The sequence below is a fragment of the Anopheles darlingi genome, chromosome X, assembly GCF_943734745.1.
Source record: "Anopheles darlingi chromosome X, idAnoDarlMG_H_01, whole genome shotgun sequence".
Classification (NCBI taxonomy): Eukaryota; Metazoa; Arthropoda; class Insecta; order Diptera; family Culicidae; genus Anopheles; species Anopheles darlingi.
This window is the reverse complement of record NC_064873.1, coordinates 6337481-6355487: the sequence shown is the minus strand read 5'-3', so window position 1 is coordinate 6355487 and position 18007 is coordinate 6337481. Positions and strand designations below refer to the sequence as shown.

At 52.3% G+C, this 18007-nt stretch overlaps 1 protein-coding gene across 3 annotated transcripts; it reads right to left on the bottom strand.

The window, feature by feature from the left end:
- Window positions 1–1052: 1052 nt before the first annotated feature.
- Window positions 1053–17151, bottom strand: LOC125959137 (probable ATP-dependent RNA helicase CG8611). Of its 3 annotated transcripts, none has more exons than XM_049691956.1 (5): window positions 16916–17151; window positions 14878–16730; window positions 14625–14791; window positions 1526–1832; window positions 1053–1429 (listed from the first exon to the last, which is right to left on the bottom strand). In XM_049691956.1, the coding sequence occupies exons 1-5, from the start codon at window positions 16970–16972 to the stop codon at window positions 1228–1230; spliced, it is 2586 nt and encodes an 861-aa protein (XP_049547913.1). In that variant the 5' UTR covers window positions 16973–17151; the 3' UTR covers window positions 1053–1227. The 3 variants fall into 3 exon arrangements, with proteins under 3 accessions (XP_049547913.1, XP_049547905.1, XP_049547921.1); XM_049691948.1 differs by having other exon boundaries at window positions 1054–1429; window positions 14878–16733; XM_049691964.1 differs by having other exon boundaries at window positions 1054–1429; window positions 14878–16941; window positions 17077–17124.
- Window positions 17152–18007: the final 856 nt, after the last annotated feature.

The following is an 18007-nucleotide window of genomic DNA, read 5'->3' as shown; positions in this document are numbered from 1 at the left end:
AGAGAGAAGAGAATGCAGAAATGCACAACACCCAGAGTCATCGCCTCCTTTCGCCTAATGGAAGCGTAATTTCGTCATTTTCGGATCCCGGTGCAATCAGACCACTGGTGCTACACCGCCCGGGAACCACTAAAAAGGTGGCGCCAGCGTCAGGATGGGAGGACTAGTTTGTGGCTGAAATGATGCGGAGGACAGGAGCGCCCCACACTTCGGCCGGAGATGGAGAACCAGCAGCGAACCGATTTGCGACCGGTCCGCCCGGCGCCCATTCCGCTCGATGATGCAAGGCCCACGATACGCTTGGCCAAGTGCCCTCCCTCCATCCCTTCTCCTCTTCTTCCTATGCCGCGGTTTCGGGCCGTTTGATGCGCCGTTCCGAGTCCTCGAGCCGGACGATGCGGCCAAACCCCCGTCGATGGTATCACTCTTTGGGTCATTTAGGGGGGGGGGGCTGGTCCCGAGAGACCCGAGGTTCGAGGACCGAATGAGTGGCGCCAACGCACACAGCGTCAGCGTGCCGTTGTTTGTGGTTTTTGCGGATCCGAGATGGGTAGGTCGGTGGATCGGTTCCGCTAACACATCACCACCAGCAAGGTTCCGGTTCTGGCATATAAAGGACACCGGTTGCCAAACACACCAAAATCAGTTTCAGTGGCTCGTATAGACTCAGACTATTTTTGCTGTTCTGTCCTTCGTTTGCTTCGTATTAATCGGTCTTCATTATTGTTTGAGTTTATTGAAGTTTTAGTAACGCCACTTAGCTTGTTGAAGTAGTCAATAGAGAGTAGTCAGATTTTAAACTCGATCCTACTCGGACAGGTCGAGTCATCGCCGAGAAAATGAAGATCCGGAACGAGATCCAGATCTAGTTCAAAGTTCAAAAGTAGCGCTACTAAAACATCAATAACTTGCATGATCAGAAAACGACGAAAGAAATTTGGCAGATTACACGTACAAGAGTCTGTTCTATCGAACCACGAACGGCTGTTTGTGTTAGAAATGACGCTTTATATGTCAAGTGTCTGTGTGTGTGTTGTGTAAGTTCCCGATCGATGTACACATGAGCGTTAAGTCTCCCAAAAGATTGTTGTATTTCAGTTCGTATGCACTTTATGGTATCGGATCCCACTGCTGCCCTCTCCCCCCGTGATGGATATTCTTTCCCCCACCGGTCCGGGGGCGATTCACGCACACGATCCACGCAACGGTCAGTCCTAGTCACACGGCCTAGTGTTTCGCTTTTTTGCGGACCGGCTCGAGCCCACTGTCGAACTCGGATGTGTTGAGCACGCGCGAGTGTTTCGCGTAATCCGCCAGATCCCTTCGCGGTGCTGCACCGCCACCGGTTGCGGCCGATCTTCCTCCTCTCCTGTCTCTGCCAGTCGAGTCGTGGCCTCCTCTTCGCGATACTGGTCCGCTACCGTTGACCCTGGTGAAAGCGAGCAAAGAGAGAGAGAGAGTAAAACGTTAGTTAAAGCGTTAGAGAGCAGACGACATCGCGCTTCCATTACGCGCCGATATTTACCTGCTGCTGCGTCCACCAACACCAACGGAAGAAGCGCCTCTTCGCGCACCACGCCGGCCAGCGAGACCTCGACCACGGCCCGAGGAGGATGGGAAGCGTTGCAATGTTGCCTGTTGCTGCTCGTTGTCGTCGGCGTACGAGCCTTCGCCCTTCGCCGTCGGTCCAGTATGCTCGGACATGAACTTCTTCGGTGGATCGCGCAAACCCAAACACTTGGCGTAGTGGCCCATGTGGATCGCCCGGATCGCAAACATGCGCCGCAGCTCCTTCGGGAAGTTGGAGTAGTAGCGCACCCACGAGACGAACGCTGGTGGTGTTGTACCGTAATCACACCGGATCACACACCGGGTTTCCCACGAGCACGAGCCCGAGATCCGAGTGGAGATTAGGATACGGAAAAGAAAGAGACAGTGAAAGAGAGAGAGAGAGAGAGAGAGAGAGAGAGAGAGAGAGAGAGAGAGAGAGAGCGGTTATTGAAGTTGAAGCTCATTACCGTGTGTGTGTGTACCGCAAACTAACTAAACTGCACCATATAGCCGCACGCTGGTGAAGACATCCCCCCTCCACCCCACCCCGGGAGCCGGTCAGGGACCACTCTCCTCGCGCCCTCGCCCTCGTGATCACGGGCTCGTGTTAAACTCTCATTAAAGGCATCCCCCACGGCACCACCACCAACACCAGCACAACCATCATCAGTGGTGGGACCACCCGCAACATCCCGGATCCCGGACCCCGGACCGATTTGGGGGACAGGATATGAGATTCAAACGGTCCGGGACCGCCCCGAAAACAAACATTGAGAACACACACCACCCCGCTCCGCACCCTCCCTCCTCCCTATCCCTCCTCTTCGTCAGCTGATTGAATTCCGGGTTCCGGGTTTGCCGTTGCGGGCGAAGCCTCCAACTCCAAAGCCAAACTCCAAATTTTCAATTGATATTAGGAAATAACAATAATCACTCGCCAGCAGCAGCCGCAGCAGCAGCCGCAGCAGCCGCAGCAGCACCGCGTTCTTAGCACCTTAATTCCGGCATCCGCCTGCCAGAGCTCATCCATCAAGAAATGACGGCAGTGGTGGTGGTTGTGGTGGTGGGGTAGACATTACAAACCATGCTTTGTGCTACTCCTGCTGCTGCTAGAGCATGGGTATTAGAAGCCTCAAACCCGCGATCTCCCTCCACCACGGCACCTCCACTCTTTCTCTCTCTCTCTCTCTCTCTCTCTCTCTCTCTCTCTCTCTCTCTCTCTCTCTCTCTCTCTCTCTCTCTCTCTCTCTCTCTCTCTCTCTCTCTCTCTCTTTGCGCTGCTGCTCTTTGGTCTGCTGCTGATGATGATCTGGGATGATGTGTTCGGTTCGAGGATCGGTCGTGAAGGTGCCGGTGCCGTACGCCGGTGCTGTTCAATTGGTAACAATTATTTTATCATTTCCCCTTCCTCCAGCCGTCCACCAGTCCAACCCGGTTCCCTCATTCCTCGCGAGATCCGAGATGCGGAGGGCGCTGCGGAGAGCAAGTTAAGTGCCTCACAGCCACCGGGAGGGGGGGGGGGCTTATGGGAGTAATGGGGGATGGGGGATGGGGGATGGGGGGGGCGCATCTAAATGAGGCAAGCAATAGACCGAGGAGGGGGAGGGGGCGCACATCCCGTACGGAGCGAACAGATCTCAAAAGCCAGATACCAGCCCCCCTCCCGTTGCTCCTCCTCCTCCTCTTCCCAGCACGGAACAATATGAAGCTTTTGTGGCCTAGGCTGTGTGCGTGTCCGGGGACCACCACCGGGCCGGCCGGGCGGTGGTCTGCTTATGGGGATTAATGTTTCACTTCCCTTCCATTCGGATCACGGATCGCCGCCGATGATGACGCAGAGATCGACTCGATGGAGAAGCACACTCCTCACCATCTCCCCAGCCCCAGCCCCAGCCCCAGCCCCACCTTCCGATTGAAAAAGACGAATTAATATCGGCAATCTCGGAAGGAACTCTCCACTTATTTGGGGTGAGGAGTGACAGCGGAAATGTCGAACACACCCCCACTTCTCCTGCCTCACCTCCCAGCTCCAGCTCCGGCTAATGATACTTTGGATCATTTCCGGTCCCAGAAGCAGAAGCGGAATGCGACGCGTCGTCGCGATGCCAACCTTGGTTGGCCCGGGTGAAAACCCGGGGACCAATTTCACACGCACACGCACCTCCCGGGGACGTTCCGGATTGTTTGTCCGGCAGTACCGGGCAGACCGAGGATATACTTCATTCGCACACTCCGTTCTCCGATCCAGCGGCCTGATTGTTCTATTGGAGTAGCGGTATGGGTAGCGGAGAAAAGAGCAAGGATAATGCAAGGGGGGGAGGGGGCGCCGCCAGCCAGGAAAAAGAATTAAAGCAAAAGCAACGTCAAGAAGCGGGCCCAGAGGACCTCCCCGCTATTGAAAAGTCATTGAAGTTGCTCACTTTTAATGGACGCTCTTAATGACTTCTGAAGAGTCCGTTGGTGGTTGGCAGAGCCGCAGCGCGGTACACTCGCGGCGTCACACTACTCGTCACATTCTCGAGAGTGCTTCGCCTCGAGCTCCGTTTCCTTTCCGCCTTCGTTTTGTTGTGTTTTTTTTTTCTTCCCCCCTCGTTTGCTAATAATCGGACGTAATGTACCGGGGCGCAACAGCAGCAGCAGCAGCAGCATCAGCAGTTCCAGAAAAAAGGGGTTTAGCGGCAGGAGCAAGAGCAGGAGCGCTCTCTTGCTCTCTCTCTCTCGGTGTCTACCCGTTTCGCTCGCTCACTCTGTCTCTCGGTGGGGGATATATTTTCCCAGGCCTACGGCCAGTGTTAACAACACACACAAAAAAAACAACATAACCTAACAAAAGAGGAGGGAGAGCAAGCGAGAGGGCACGAATGACTAGTCCTCGGCGAGAGAGAGAGAGAGAAAAAACGAGAGCGAGAGGAGGCTTCAAAAAAAGGAAACATGCGCAACATGAGGGAAATATAACAAACATAACGTCCCATTTTCGCTGCCACTACTCGAGTGCCACATACTCGACACAACAGCACTCGTGGTCTGCCTGGTCGCCGTCGCCGTCGACCAGTCGCCAATTGCTTCCTTTTTCGAGTGGTGACGATGATGGCGGATTATCAACGAGAGCGCGCGCGAGAGAGACAGACACGAGAGAAAGAGAGAGAGAAACGGACGAGGGTCGAGCGTCGAGTGGCTTTTCCCCGGGATCACCGATCACCGCGGAGCAGTGCCACACCAACCGGCAGTACCTCCTACCACACGCACGGCTCACGGCGATACGATGAATGTCGCAGTGTTGTTGTTGTCAAGTGGTGCTCGCGAATTGAGAATTGTTTCGATATCAGCGCCACTCTCGATTGCTTCCGCTTCCGACTCCGGTGGTTTTGCATCACATCCCCTTCCCCTTCCCCGCAGGCGCCGTCGTCTTCGGCTTCGGCTTCGTCGGCTGAGATGACGACGATGATGATGACGCCGTCGATTGCGATTTGATTTGCATTTTTATTTCTCATGGGGAAACGCGTTTCGTCACGCACAAGGGTACCACACACAATCAACAAAGCTCCCCCACTCCACACACACACACACACACACACACAGACACACAGCACTTCCTCTCCAGCGCGCAAAATGTGCTATTTAATTTCCAATTCCGCGATTCGCCGACTATTGTCACTTTGTTGCATTTGCGAGTGCTCTCCGGGAAACAACGCTGGGAAGCGGCGCTCGCGGCCGTACCCATGGTGCTTGAAGGAACGCATGCTGGAAGGCGCACCCAAAGAGAGAGAGAGAGATTCCGCAAAAGGACCAACTCTCGCGGCTTCTTTGGGTTTTCAACCATTACCATTCTAACCAACGAGCCTACAGGAATCTTCCACCGGCGGTTAAGATCAGCAGCTCCTCCAGCCACAAGAATCGAACCCCCCTGCCCTGCAATTCTACAAAAGATGTCCTTCATTCAACGCCACCACCATCTGGAAGGCAGTCATCCACTTATCAAATCGATAAGTACAAGCTGTACTGCACCCGGCCCAAGAGCTACTAAGTCATTCATCGGAATCTGGAGGGAATACCAACCGTGTCATGGTAAACCAATACGCGAATGGTAACCCTTCAATTGCGGTACACTCTCAGTTGCTGCCTGGCCACTACTTATTCGAAGCCACGCAATCTGAGCTGCACGTAATGCAACAAACATTATATTACAATTGTAAAAAAGAAAAACATACTAACAAGCGTTGGAGCAACTGACACTATAAAAACGAATGGATAAATCAGGAAGCAAAATTAAACGGTGTTAAACTAAGCACTGATTCATGCACTGAAAGAATAATATCATTATGCAACAAAATATACAAGCTAGCTTACGAATAGGACATACATAACTAACACACAGTAAGCACACAGTCGCCAATCGTCTCAATGCTGCTTGTGGCAACAAAATAGGACAGAAGAGAAAAACATCGTAAGCTGCCTTAAATACAAAGAATTGCGAATCTGCCAGGGAACATTTGCACAGAACCTAGCATTGCAGAAGATGGTTGAAAATAATCTAATTAAGTTGATAAGAAAACCAGCTGTCCGTAGTAACCGTTATCGAAATAAATATAAATGACAAAGCGTTTTACATTAACATGCGTCTATTAGGACCTAATACACGCACAGACGTTCATGGAATTAACCGCAATGAAATGAAATTACCAAGTGTATAACCTTACAGGCGCTGTTTTTTTTTTGTCGAAAAAAAACCTTTGCTAAAAACTAAAAACCATAAGTTAATTTATTCCTCCCTCGCTCGCTACACATTTTTCCCATCTTTTGTGTATACCATACCAAAAGAATGCTTCATATTGTAAGGCAAACCACTCGCAAACCATTTTCCTGTCCTGTCTCCATAGCCCTCTTCAAGCTCCCTTAAAGAAAAAATAGCTTGCCAATACAGTAGAGATAGCAGAGTGCTGGTTAAAACTAAAAGATTTACATCCAGTGCAAGGAAATCTGTATCAACGCTTACTGTGCAACATGGCGCTTCACACGAAAGTAATATTGCGAATGCAAATCTCGCTGCTTTGACAGTTTTTAGTGCGGCAAAAGGTTTGATGATTTCGTGTATCAAGCGCGCGTGTGTGTGTGTGTGTATGCAGCTGGTGTGCGTGGCCTCGGGTACACAGGAACGCGCACACGCCCCAGGGATGCACCAGGACGCCGATAGGCATTAGCTATAAATCGAATTAAATTTATAATTTCCAGCGCAATCAGCCTCGCAGTACCTATCACCGGCTTGGGGTAGCCGCAATCATCGTCGATACTGTTCGCGCGGACCGACCGAGGAACCGCAAAACCCCGGAAATCCCTGGCCTACCGGAGCGCTACCAATGATAACGGAGGTGCAGCTAGATCTGGCACCTGCACCGTAACATCAACTAACGACTAACGTTACTGATGCTTGGGGTACCAGCCACCGGTGCACATCCCCATCCAATCCCCTCTGGCCGCACCACTGACTTCTCGATATGATTTAATTTGCTTTTCGTCGAGCACCGTCTCTAGTGTAGTCGCGCGCCTTTCTCTCTCTCTCTCTTTCTCTCTCTCTCTCTCTCTCTCTCTCTCTCTCTCTCTCTCTGCTCTCTCTCTCAGCTCTCTGCTTACCCGGATCGATCGGAATCGCGTTGGTATTATATGTGATTATTAGCATTCCGGTCCTGGAGCCTCCCCATCGGAGAGAGCTGGTATATACGGATCTACCGGTACTGTGTGCATGTGTGCGCCCACAATTTTGGCAAAACTAATCAAAGAAATCCTTCACTCTCGTTCTCGCTCGCTCACTCTCTTTCTCTCTCTTTCTCACACACACACATATACGCTCACATTCAGCGGTTGCCATTGGTAATCCAATTGCTAGGATATTTCGGTACCATTCCAGTTCCTAGTAAGAGAATTAAGTGTTACAAACACACACACGCACATGCACACGTACATCGATGAGCCTGAGCTTATCGATCGAGAGTGTCCAGAGTATAGTGATGGCGGCGATGGAGATGACGATGATGTTGATGATGATGATGATGGAAGGAATAAAATTAGACAAACATTACCTACGGAGTGCGGATGTGCTAACCCACCAACCAGCACCAGCTACCAAAAGGGCCAGCGGGTGAAGCGAACACAAAATCCACAGCACACGGCCGGTGTCCCGGACCGCATCCGGGGGCCAGGCATCCGTCGACAGTAATCAACGTAGCGACCAGCGACCGCAGGACAGGTCCTCTCACAACGAGCACAACTGGCGGCGAACGACGACGACGGTATCGCCATCACGATCATCATCGACACAGGACACTCATTTCATTCGGACCCGAGGATGGGAGATCCCGATAATTAACAAATAACAATAATTCAATAAAATATACTCGCAGCCCGAACCCGAACCACCGGCACACACATCCATACCGACGAACTGGCGGCTGCGGCCGCGTGTGTCCTTATCCACTCCTTTATTTCGGGACCGGTACGCCCTTCCTCGGTGCGCACTAATCCAATTCCAATTCGGTAAACCTTGCAACACTCGCCGTTTGAGTCTGTTGCGGCCTCCGGAGCCAACTCCGGGCGCAAAATCCAGCAGCACACACAACGCGCTTTGGTAATTCAAATTTCAGGACCTCCAACAACAGGGTTTGTGTGATTCACTGTGGCGGTGGGGTAGGGTGTTGGGGTGAACGCACACAGCAAAAGGCCATCGTCATAATTATCCACTTTTCCGGCATGGTGTTAGCCACCACCACTACCACCTCCAGCCCCCATTACATACACAGGCTCGGAGTGCGCCCCCGGGGGGCTAGGGAAGGAGGTAGTCTGGCGAAACTGAAACCTCGTAATTTTGATTCGATTTGCATCGCTGTGTGCTTGTCGTCGTCGACGCCGAAATGCGAAATGCGTACGGCAACCCATACTCGGCATGCCTTAACCTCAATTCCAAATAGACACACACACACAGCGGATCGCAGCGACTCCAGATTCGATCCGGATCCGGATCCGAAACTCACGCTCCCTGAGGCACACTAATGTGTCGATATTAATAACATCAATTAAATCGAAACGGGCCCAGGGCGGGCGCAGTTTGGTGGCAGGTGAAGGTGTGAGCCACCCTCTTCCCTTCCGCTGGGGGGAGCTAATTTGCATTTGCTTCTGGCTGGACTTGGCTGCTGCACGACAAGAGCTTCATCTCGGATTTCGCTCGACCACCGGTCGCTTGTTCGGCGCCAAATTCAACGCCAGAAACAATAACCTGGAGAAAGGGAGTATCCTACCAGTCTCGATGGGCTAGTATGAGTAAAAATGACTCCCCCACCCCTGCCTGTAGTGACGTATTGGCGATGATATTGCCTTACCCGAGCTGAGAAGCCGAGAGAGAGAGAGAGAGAGATGCTAAATGAAATGCTGCTCCAAAACTTCAAACGAGACCAGCGAGATCGAGCCGAGGGATTGGATTCCTGGGCCTGGTGTGGGTGGGGAACTCCCAACAAACCACGTCGCACATCGACCTGCACTCCACCGGTCTCTACTGAGCAACGCTGTCACAATCCGGGAGTAAGGAGTGCGAGCACTAGCGCCGGAGGATTTTTGTGGGCAGGGCGGGGATTCTGTGCCGTACAGCCGTAAGGACCTTTCCGCTTAATGGACCATCGGCCGTGGCCATGGGCCATGGACAGGAAGCGCCAGAATGCCGGAAGTGGTATTACGATGTGATGAATCAAATTGAATTTTCTGTAAATTGTCCTAGCTAGGTCGAGTGCGATGATGACGACGATCGGTAATGCGAGAGAGAGAGAGAGAGAGAGAGAGAGACACGAAAATCGCTTCCAAATCAAATTACGGACTACCTCCATTTGTGTGGGGTGTTCACCTACTCACACACACACATACACACACGGTCACCATCGAAGAGGAGATATTTGTATATAAAACCCAAATCCTATGTACTCCTTGCTGCTGCATCGCCCGGATTCGGATCTCCAAAAATTTCTCTCCCGTGTTATCGTTCCACTTCTCTTCGGTCAATGACGTCTTCAGACGCTCCTTCTTCTTGTCTGCACGACCCCACCACCACTTGCTTTTCCTTTCTGTCGCTCTCTCTCTCTCTCTCTCTCTTCTCTTTTTCTTCTTGCTATCTTTTTCATCTTTTTCTCTCTTTATCTCTTTATCTCTTTCTTTTTTCTCTCTCTCTCTCTCTCTCTCTCTAGAGCCATTCGGTAGTAGGTTGCCAGCAACCTGAAAAACACCTTTTTCCCTCTCCAGGCACGCGCACACTCCCAGCGGTGACTTTTACACAAACGAAAGACTCCTCCCAACCCCCCATCCCCCTCCCCCTCCCCCTCCCCAACTTCCTGCTTTACCCACGAAAACAGGCGAAAAAGGACTTATTACTCGAGCTCATCGCCCGGACCACGTCACAGAAACACACGGAGCACACGAAGGGAGGGAGGGAGAGAGAGAGAGAGAGAGAGAGAAAGATGAGGGAGAAAATTGCTACCACTTTAGCCGCTAAGGCGTGGGCGGCCCGCGGGTTGTACCGTTGGTGAATTGATTGGTGGCTGCACACCGAGCAGCGGAACACAGGACACACTCCAGCACTACACTACACTCCACTCCCGCAAGGGCACTCGGGCAACTCGGGGAGCGGTTGTGCCGTGAAAGTGGACGCGGTAACGATTTTCGCTAAAGTGATTAATGACTAATTATGGAGTGAATTAAGCTTCTATTACGAAGCGTTCTACATTATTTTAGCCTCGCGTGCGTGCGTGCGTGCGTGCGTGCGGGTAAGGGAGCGAACAACGCATCGATGCGGTGAAGGAGATGAGTTGCCACTGTTGCCGTTGCCGTTGTTTGGCGACACAAAAGGGAACCTCCTTCTCCCTAACCTTCGGGGGTGGGTTGGGTAACGGCAGCCTAAAAGGGATACAGTTAATGAGCCACACATCACCACTCACTGTTGAAACACACACACCCCCGAACCCCTTCCTTTTGCTCAGTAGCTCAATGAAGTTACGCTAAGCTATATCAATTACCGTATGGCGCGCGACGACAACAGCGACGGCAGCTCTCCTGCGGAACGCCTCAACAACAGCAATAACAACAAGCGGCAGCAGCAGCAGCAGCCACCCCCTGCTGTGTGTTGAGTAGGAGGAGGAGGAGGAGGAGGAGGAGGAGGAGGAGGCGATGATGATGATACTGCCAAGCGCACCGCAAACCCCTTTCTTTGCCGGGCCCCTATGCTTTCCATTTGTGGTGCCGAATCCCCGCAATGTGGCACGCAATAAACACCGAGCAAGCAACAAACCCGGCCCCCGGGGTGGAAGGGGCGTGGAAAAGGGGGCATTGATTTTTGGCACACACACACACACACACACACACACACACACACCGCACACGAATATGCAGGAGAAGCAAGTGTTGCGTCCTTTGCGTCGTTTGTCGTCCATCTTATGTAGGCGGTAGTCAGCCAGTGGTCAGGTGAACAACTGGATACCTGGCAACCTGGCCCCAAAATCAAACTGGAGTACCCCCCCCCCCTCCCCCCTCGGCGGGAAGCCGGCCTCCAAACAACCAAGTCCCTGTTTCGGTGACAAATGATAAACGCATTAAGCATCAGCACAGACACACACCCACACACACACACACACACACACACCGTACTGGCACACACAGCAGAAACGTGGCGCGTGGCCGAGGACGATGACGACCCGATTCCCGACCAAAAAGACGTCCCCCGGCCTTTAATTCACTTTTGGGCAAAATAATTTGTCATTCGAACGAATCTACCTCCCTCCATGCCGTGCCGTGCCACACTGCCTGGCCCTGAGTGGGGTGGGAGTCACGAGTTTGGCGCGACACAGCACACAGGGGAGGGGGCTGGGGTGAAACAATAATGTTTCAATAATGTCACCGAGAATCCCTTTTGTCCGGTCAGGTCGCCCTGTTATGCGCATTTTCCGGATTTTCCCCTTTTCGTATTTTTTCCTCCTTCTCCTCCTTCTCCTCCTCCTCCGGCCGAGAGGCGAAGCACAATAATGTGCGAAAGCACCAACCCGATTCCGATTCATGGTCTATTAAGTGCCAGCCTCCGGCAATTCCGTAGGCCCCGGCCATGGACGATGGAAGCCGGTGTGTGTGTGTGTGTGTGTGTGTGTGTGTGTGTGTGTGTGTGTGTGTGTGTGCTGAAAGTGGGAAACAATATCATACACCCCGGGTACAGCAGCAGCAGCACAGCGCGCTCCCATTCTTCGGCCTTCGGCCCAGCTCCAGAGCGCGCGGGCTACTTCAGGACGAGGAACAGCACACGAACAGGAAACACACACACACACATCCCTTGCGACAGTTGTGCGCTCTATTGTTGTTACCGCCACATATTCGTTCTCTCTTTCCTCCATGTCGTCGCGTTCTCTCTCTCTCTCTTCCCCTCATTTTTTTTCTTTTTCTGTACGCATCATTCTATAGAAAGGGAGAAGACGGTATGTCTGTTTTTAACAGTAATTAAATTCACCAGAAACAACAATACAAAACGCCACAGACGATCCCCAGCGCGCAAGAGCAAAGCGCTGGATTGGTTTTTATAGGTTAGGCGGTGCGCTTCCGGCCGCATTGCACGGGCGCAACGTGGTACGTAAGCCACATAATGGCCTTCCCGAGCCGAGTAGCCGGCGGCGAAAACATTGTTTGACTTTTCGGCGTTCCGGTGCCGTCCGCGGACCCCCGGACCACGGGACCAACCGCTGTGGCACGGCGGTAACACAGTACGTGTGTGGTGCGGCCCGTTCTCCGCACAAGAAGAAACGAGAAAACAAAAAAAAAACCATGGACCGTACACATGCGAGGCGCGTACCACACCGCGAGACCACCTACTGGCTGGCCTTCAAATGTTTGTCACTCCTTGATTATTGGCGCGGCCCTCGGGCGGCCCACAATTACCTTATCACGTGCGTATGCTGGGCCAGCAATCACTGGCAGAGAAACAATCGCACCCCGCCCAGAAGGGACGCATCACGCATCACGACCGACAAGCGCTCGATGTGAATCAATCGCCCTGGTCGGATAGCGCATTCGGAAGTAAGTTAGGAACCCGCTAAGTGCGACAAGGGCCGACCGGCGACGATAACACAACAACAGCTGAACAGATTATCCCGTAAGCCCTGGTGGGGGGGGGGGGGGGGAATGAATGGAAGGATGGTTTTGGATGGCCCTGCCACTTCAACCGTTACTTAGCTACCACGACAAATTGGACGAGCGGCAACACCGCACCGCGGGGAATGACAATTGATCAAATCATTAAGCAGTAATCGGTAGCACCGCGGCTACTGAGAAACAGCGGTGAAAGGAACACCGAGACAACAACAGCAGCAGAAGCAGCAGCAGAAGCAGCAGCAGCAGCAGCAGCAGCAGCAGTTGTTGGGCATTGCTATGTTGAACACCATGAACCTTGTAGCGAGGGGTTGCCGTGCTCATGTACCCCTAGTTATCCCTCGACAACCAGATACTCGAATAAAAAGCTAACCATGGGCCCTTTGGCCAACGTTTCCTTGATCAGGGGTTTGGGGGTTGGGTGGACGAGTAAATGTACCTTTGGCTTGCCTATCATATTACCCGTGTACCTGCGTACCTGAAGGGCACGCGACATAGTGTCGTGCTACACCACCACATGCCGGATGTGCTGTGCCGCGGACGCGGACCGCATTGGACATGCGACTCGCAGTCGAGGCTCGAGCTGGAAAACCGCGGCGATCCGGGGTCATGCAGAGGTGTCGGTGGACACTAGAAGGTATGGTTCGCAGGAAGCAAATACTTTGCTTCCGTTCTAATTTGATTACACCAGCGGCAACCACCAGGCGACCAGCAACTACAGTACCCCGGGGGCGACAGCTTAAGCAGCCGGCCGGCTAAACAATATCAGCACCCTTCCAAGCATTAGCTGGCGCAGCAAATCCCGGTTTTCGGTTACACCCGGCACGGTCAAACCCGCATTCCAAACCAATCGGTATACCGGCAGTGGTGCGGTAGTATCATTGCCGGAGGTGAAGCTATTTCCACTTATTTGTTTTTCAAGTGTTTACCATGTTTGGTGGCCAACAACAAATTCACATTCGATCAACTGCAGCTAGCTCAATATTATAATTTTTATTTTGAATGGGGCAATAGTATTGTGCGGTTTTTTACATTTTTACATGCGTTTCGATTACTCGATTGGAAGTATGATTACATTTGAATTCGATACATTTGCGTTCGAAGTTTACACTTACCGCAAATGAGAACAATTACACAATACAAGAAGATAAAAAAAAAAACAACAAAATCCAATTCAGGCTACATGTCATTAGAAGCTGAACATAAAAGTCAAGCTCAAGGGTGCAAGCACACCAACTGCCGGTTCTGCTGTTAACACTACGCTCCGAGTATCCGAGGGGGAATAGACTCTGTTTTCGCTGCTCAATTACGCGGGATGGAAATGGTAAGGGTAAGGGCCGTCCCTTTTTGTTAGCATTACGGTAATGGAAATCTTGTTCAATTCCACCCCGAGCGTGAACGTCGCGCATAAGCCGCCCACTTTCGCCTGCCTCGTAGCTCTAGTTGGTTATGCTCAACACGCGCACGGTACATGAGGGATAGCTTCTTTTCCTTTTTTATATAATTCAATATCCTTCCCGTCCTATCCCGCTTCGCGCGCAACCAGGCGCGATAAGCGTCGCGGAATTTGTTTTATCGCATTGAAATCATCCGCCTCTCCTTTCAAGCGCAGCTGTTGCGGCCAATTCCGGCGGTTGACGGGAAGTGGTTTGCTAATTGGCTACTCTTTGTTACAAACGCCCTTTTCCTCCTACTGCCCCGGACCAAAACCATAGCTCAACTTCTCGGTGTGCGTAAAGCCTAAACCAATTAGATGACAATTTGTACGCGGCAGATTGGTGTATGCTTTTCCTCGATTTCAGGCGCTGTGTTGCAGTACACCAGCGTTTCGTCGCTTCGATGGCTTCAGCTGCCAGTTTCGTCGACTGATGTCCACCGGACGAACCAGGCACAACAAGCTGCAATTAGTTGGCACTCACCTTTTGATGCGCTAGCGAAGAGCTCGCTTTCGTTGGCTACTAGCACCTCGAACCGATGCTGCAGCTCCACGGCTGCCTTCTCCTTGTTCCGGGCGATCCGCTTTTGGCGACATTTGAGCAGCTGACCGAGACACACGAATATGCCGTCGATTTTCTCCTCCTGGATCCTAAAGAAAAGATCGGAAATAAGAAGAAAAAAAATAATAGTGCTATTGCGGGCTAAAGGATAACGATTGCGATCGACATGGCTTACCGTATCTGTTTCTCGGCGAGATATTTGATAAACTCCACCTCAGCTGGTTCGATGAACAGGACCGCCTTTCCGGATTGACCGGCTCGTGCAGTACGACCCACGCGATGCACATAGTCGGCCAAGATTTGGGGCGCGTGGTACTGCACCACCAAATCGACAGCCGGTACGTCGATGCCACGGGCAGCCACATCCGTGCACAACAGGACCGCCGCCTTCGCTTTGCGGAATTCCTGGAACACCGAGCTGCGTTCCACTTGCGACATACGGCCATGCAGTTTGAAGAAGGTAAGCTGGGGCAGCAACACACTATTCCCCTCGTCGTCGTCGTCATCTTCCTTCTCCGACACGTTCTCCTCGTCCTCTGCTTCGTCTTCCCTCTCGTCTTCCGAGTCCAGACGCTTTCTGGTGAGTACCTCCACCATAATGTCGTAATGGAAGTCCACCAAATCCTGGGTCGCCATAAACACCAGCGCTTTGGAGGCTTTCTTGCGCTGTTCGGCCGCGATTAGCCCGCTGAGCGTCACTAGCCTAAGCTTCGGTGGAATGACCAGATAGCGCTGCTTGACCGTGTCCGGAATCGTCACGCACTCGTCTACGTTGAGCAAATGCTCACTGAAGACCATCGCCCCTCCGTTAACCCCTAGCTGGGAGGATTGCCGGTTGCGAATCGCTTCACTCGTTTCCACGTAGACCGGATCGTGCAGTGTCAGACCGGCCAGCTCCTTAACGGAAGCGGTGAGCGTGGCCGACAGCAATACCGTTTGCAGCACGGCGCCATCCGTGCCCGATTCGCTCCGACCGTTCTGGATCGCACCAACGATCTCCTTCACGTCCTTCTCATATCCAAGCTCCAGCAGCCGGTCGGCCTCATCCAGTACCAACCAGCGGACACCATTCAGCTTTAGCGACGCCGTATTACGAATGTGATCGCAGAATCGTCCCGGCGTGCCGATCAGGATATTCAAACCTGCCCGCAGTCGGGCCTTCTCGGTCTTACGCTTCTCTCCGCCGCACAGATAACTGGCCACAAGCCACGTGTATGGCTTGAGCAGTTTCACCAACAGCTCGTATGTCTGGAGCGCCAGCTCACGTGTCGGTACAATCACCACCGCCCGGATGCCATCAGTGCGGCTGGTTTTAGGGCGCACCGAGTGAAGTGCCTCGATCATGGGCACGGCGTATGCCAATGTTTTGCCCGAGCCCGTTTGTGCTCGTATCAACGCATCGCGGCCCTCGAGCAACCGCGGTATCGCCATGCTCTGCACCACGGTCAGGTGCGTGTAGTGCAGCAGATCGACAATGTTTTTCTTCGAGTGAGCGTATATAGCGAGCGAATCAATCGTTTGTTCGCTGAACACCTGCTCTTTCAGCGGCTGCACCGCCGGCAGCTCCACCTTGGGCATATCCGTCTTCAGGCGATCAAAGATGTTCGGCTTCCGGTTGGTGCGCAGCCCAGCACCACCACCACTACCACCTTCGTCGGTAAACTTGAACGGTGCCTTGGTCGATGCTAGATGCTTCTGTTCGGTACTGCTGCTCGCTGTCTTCGCCTCCTTCCTGGATACCTTCTTTGGGGGCAGTGTCTTGCCAGTACTCGGTTTACCATCATCATTGGTCTTTATACTGGTGCTCTTGGTACTTTCTTCACTGTTCGCTGTTTTCTGCAGCGATTTTTTAATATTGAGCCCATCGGTAGCGTTTGTGGGTTTCACTTCCTTCAGCTGTGTGCCACCTAGTTTAACCGCAGGACGTTTCCTCGCTACTACTGCCTTCACAGGCAGAGCCTTTTTAAAGGTCATCGAGAATCCACCATCACCTCCACTGTTCGGTTCATCGTTCGTACGGTGAACATGCTTCTAGAAGAACAGATTCACGACGGACCGAAGCCAATCGTGACTCGCAGTGGTGAGCTCGGCGTGATGAATGTGGAGTGTTCTTTTGTTTTTTTAATTCTTTGCGGCACCGCACTCGGTAACACGGTGATTTCAAGGTTGATCGGCCGGCTACCTGTGGTTGACACGAAGAGTGATCCACTTACCGTTTCCGCTTTCTTGGGCGCCTCGTCTACGATAAAGTTACTTAGCATTAAATCCATGATAGTAAAGTTGTAGAAAAGATTTGTAGATTGTGGAAAAGGAAAGGATAGACTGCTGCCACTGGGGGGCCACCACTTGAGTATAATAAACCGGAAATATAGACCTGATATAGAAAGATTTAAACAGAAGATTAACGCGCCACACAATTTGCGCAACGACCAAAACGTAAACAACCAAATCTCCACGTGCAGGCGGCTGTCACAACAAACGGGGCACACCACGCTAGACCGGCCGCACAAACGTCAAACTCGGAGAGCGACCCAGCAGCTAGCGTGGAGCGATACTGTGGTGAGCGAGAGCGTGAGCTGGATCCACGGTTGCATACATCTAGGAACTTGTTGCTGTTACGGAGACGATGTAATCCCCGGCGGCTTTCTGCACCGAAACAACACGGCGGAACACGTGCAATAATTGTTAATAATAATTATTTAATAACCTAACACACATACACATCACATACGAGCAGCAAAGAAAACAAAGAGTTTACAGCACTCGGACGCACTGAACCGAGGGTGCAAATCCACTCGCCCCATCCACACACACGCAACCAAACACGGCACAAAAGTCAATCCTTGAATCCCTAATCAGGGACACGGGGCAATCCCGGTTCCGGTAGCAGCGACGGTCCCCGGTCGGTCGGTCCCCTTATCCTGCTTCCCAAAAAAAAAAACCGTATCAAAGTGCCACTTTACACACCATATATAATGTGGCACCGAAATCTGACCCTTCCTCCCGGGCAGCTACGAATGGTGGTCCCCCGTCCGGTCGGTCGGTAACGCACCGCAAATCTCCTCGGTAAACACAGTAAACCAGATTGATGTCTTCATCCTCACCTTCACGTCACGTTCACGCCGGACGCGCCAACCGAACCGAACCGAACCGAACCGGGCCTCTGGGCCAGACAAGGTGTTTAAGATGATCCTTTTTTTATGGGTGACATCCTTTTAGAAACGCTTGGCCCCGGGAAACCGGAGAGGTTGATTGTTTCTCCACCCTCATCTCCGCACCCGAAAGGACCGAAAGTTTCATACAAT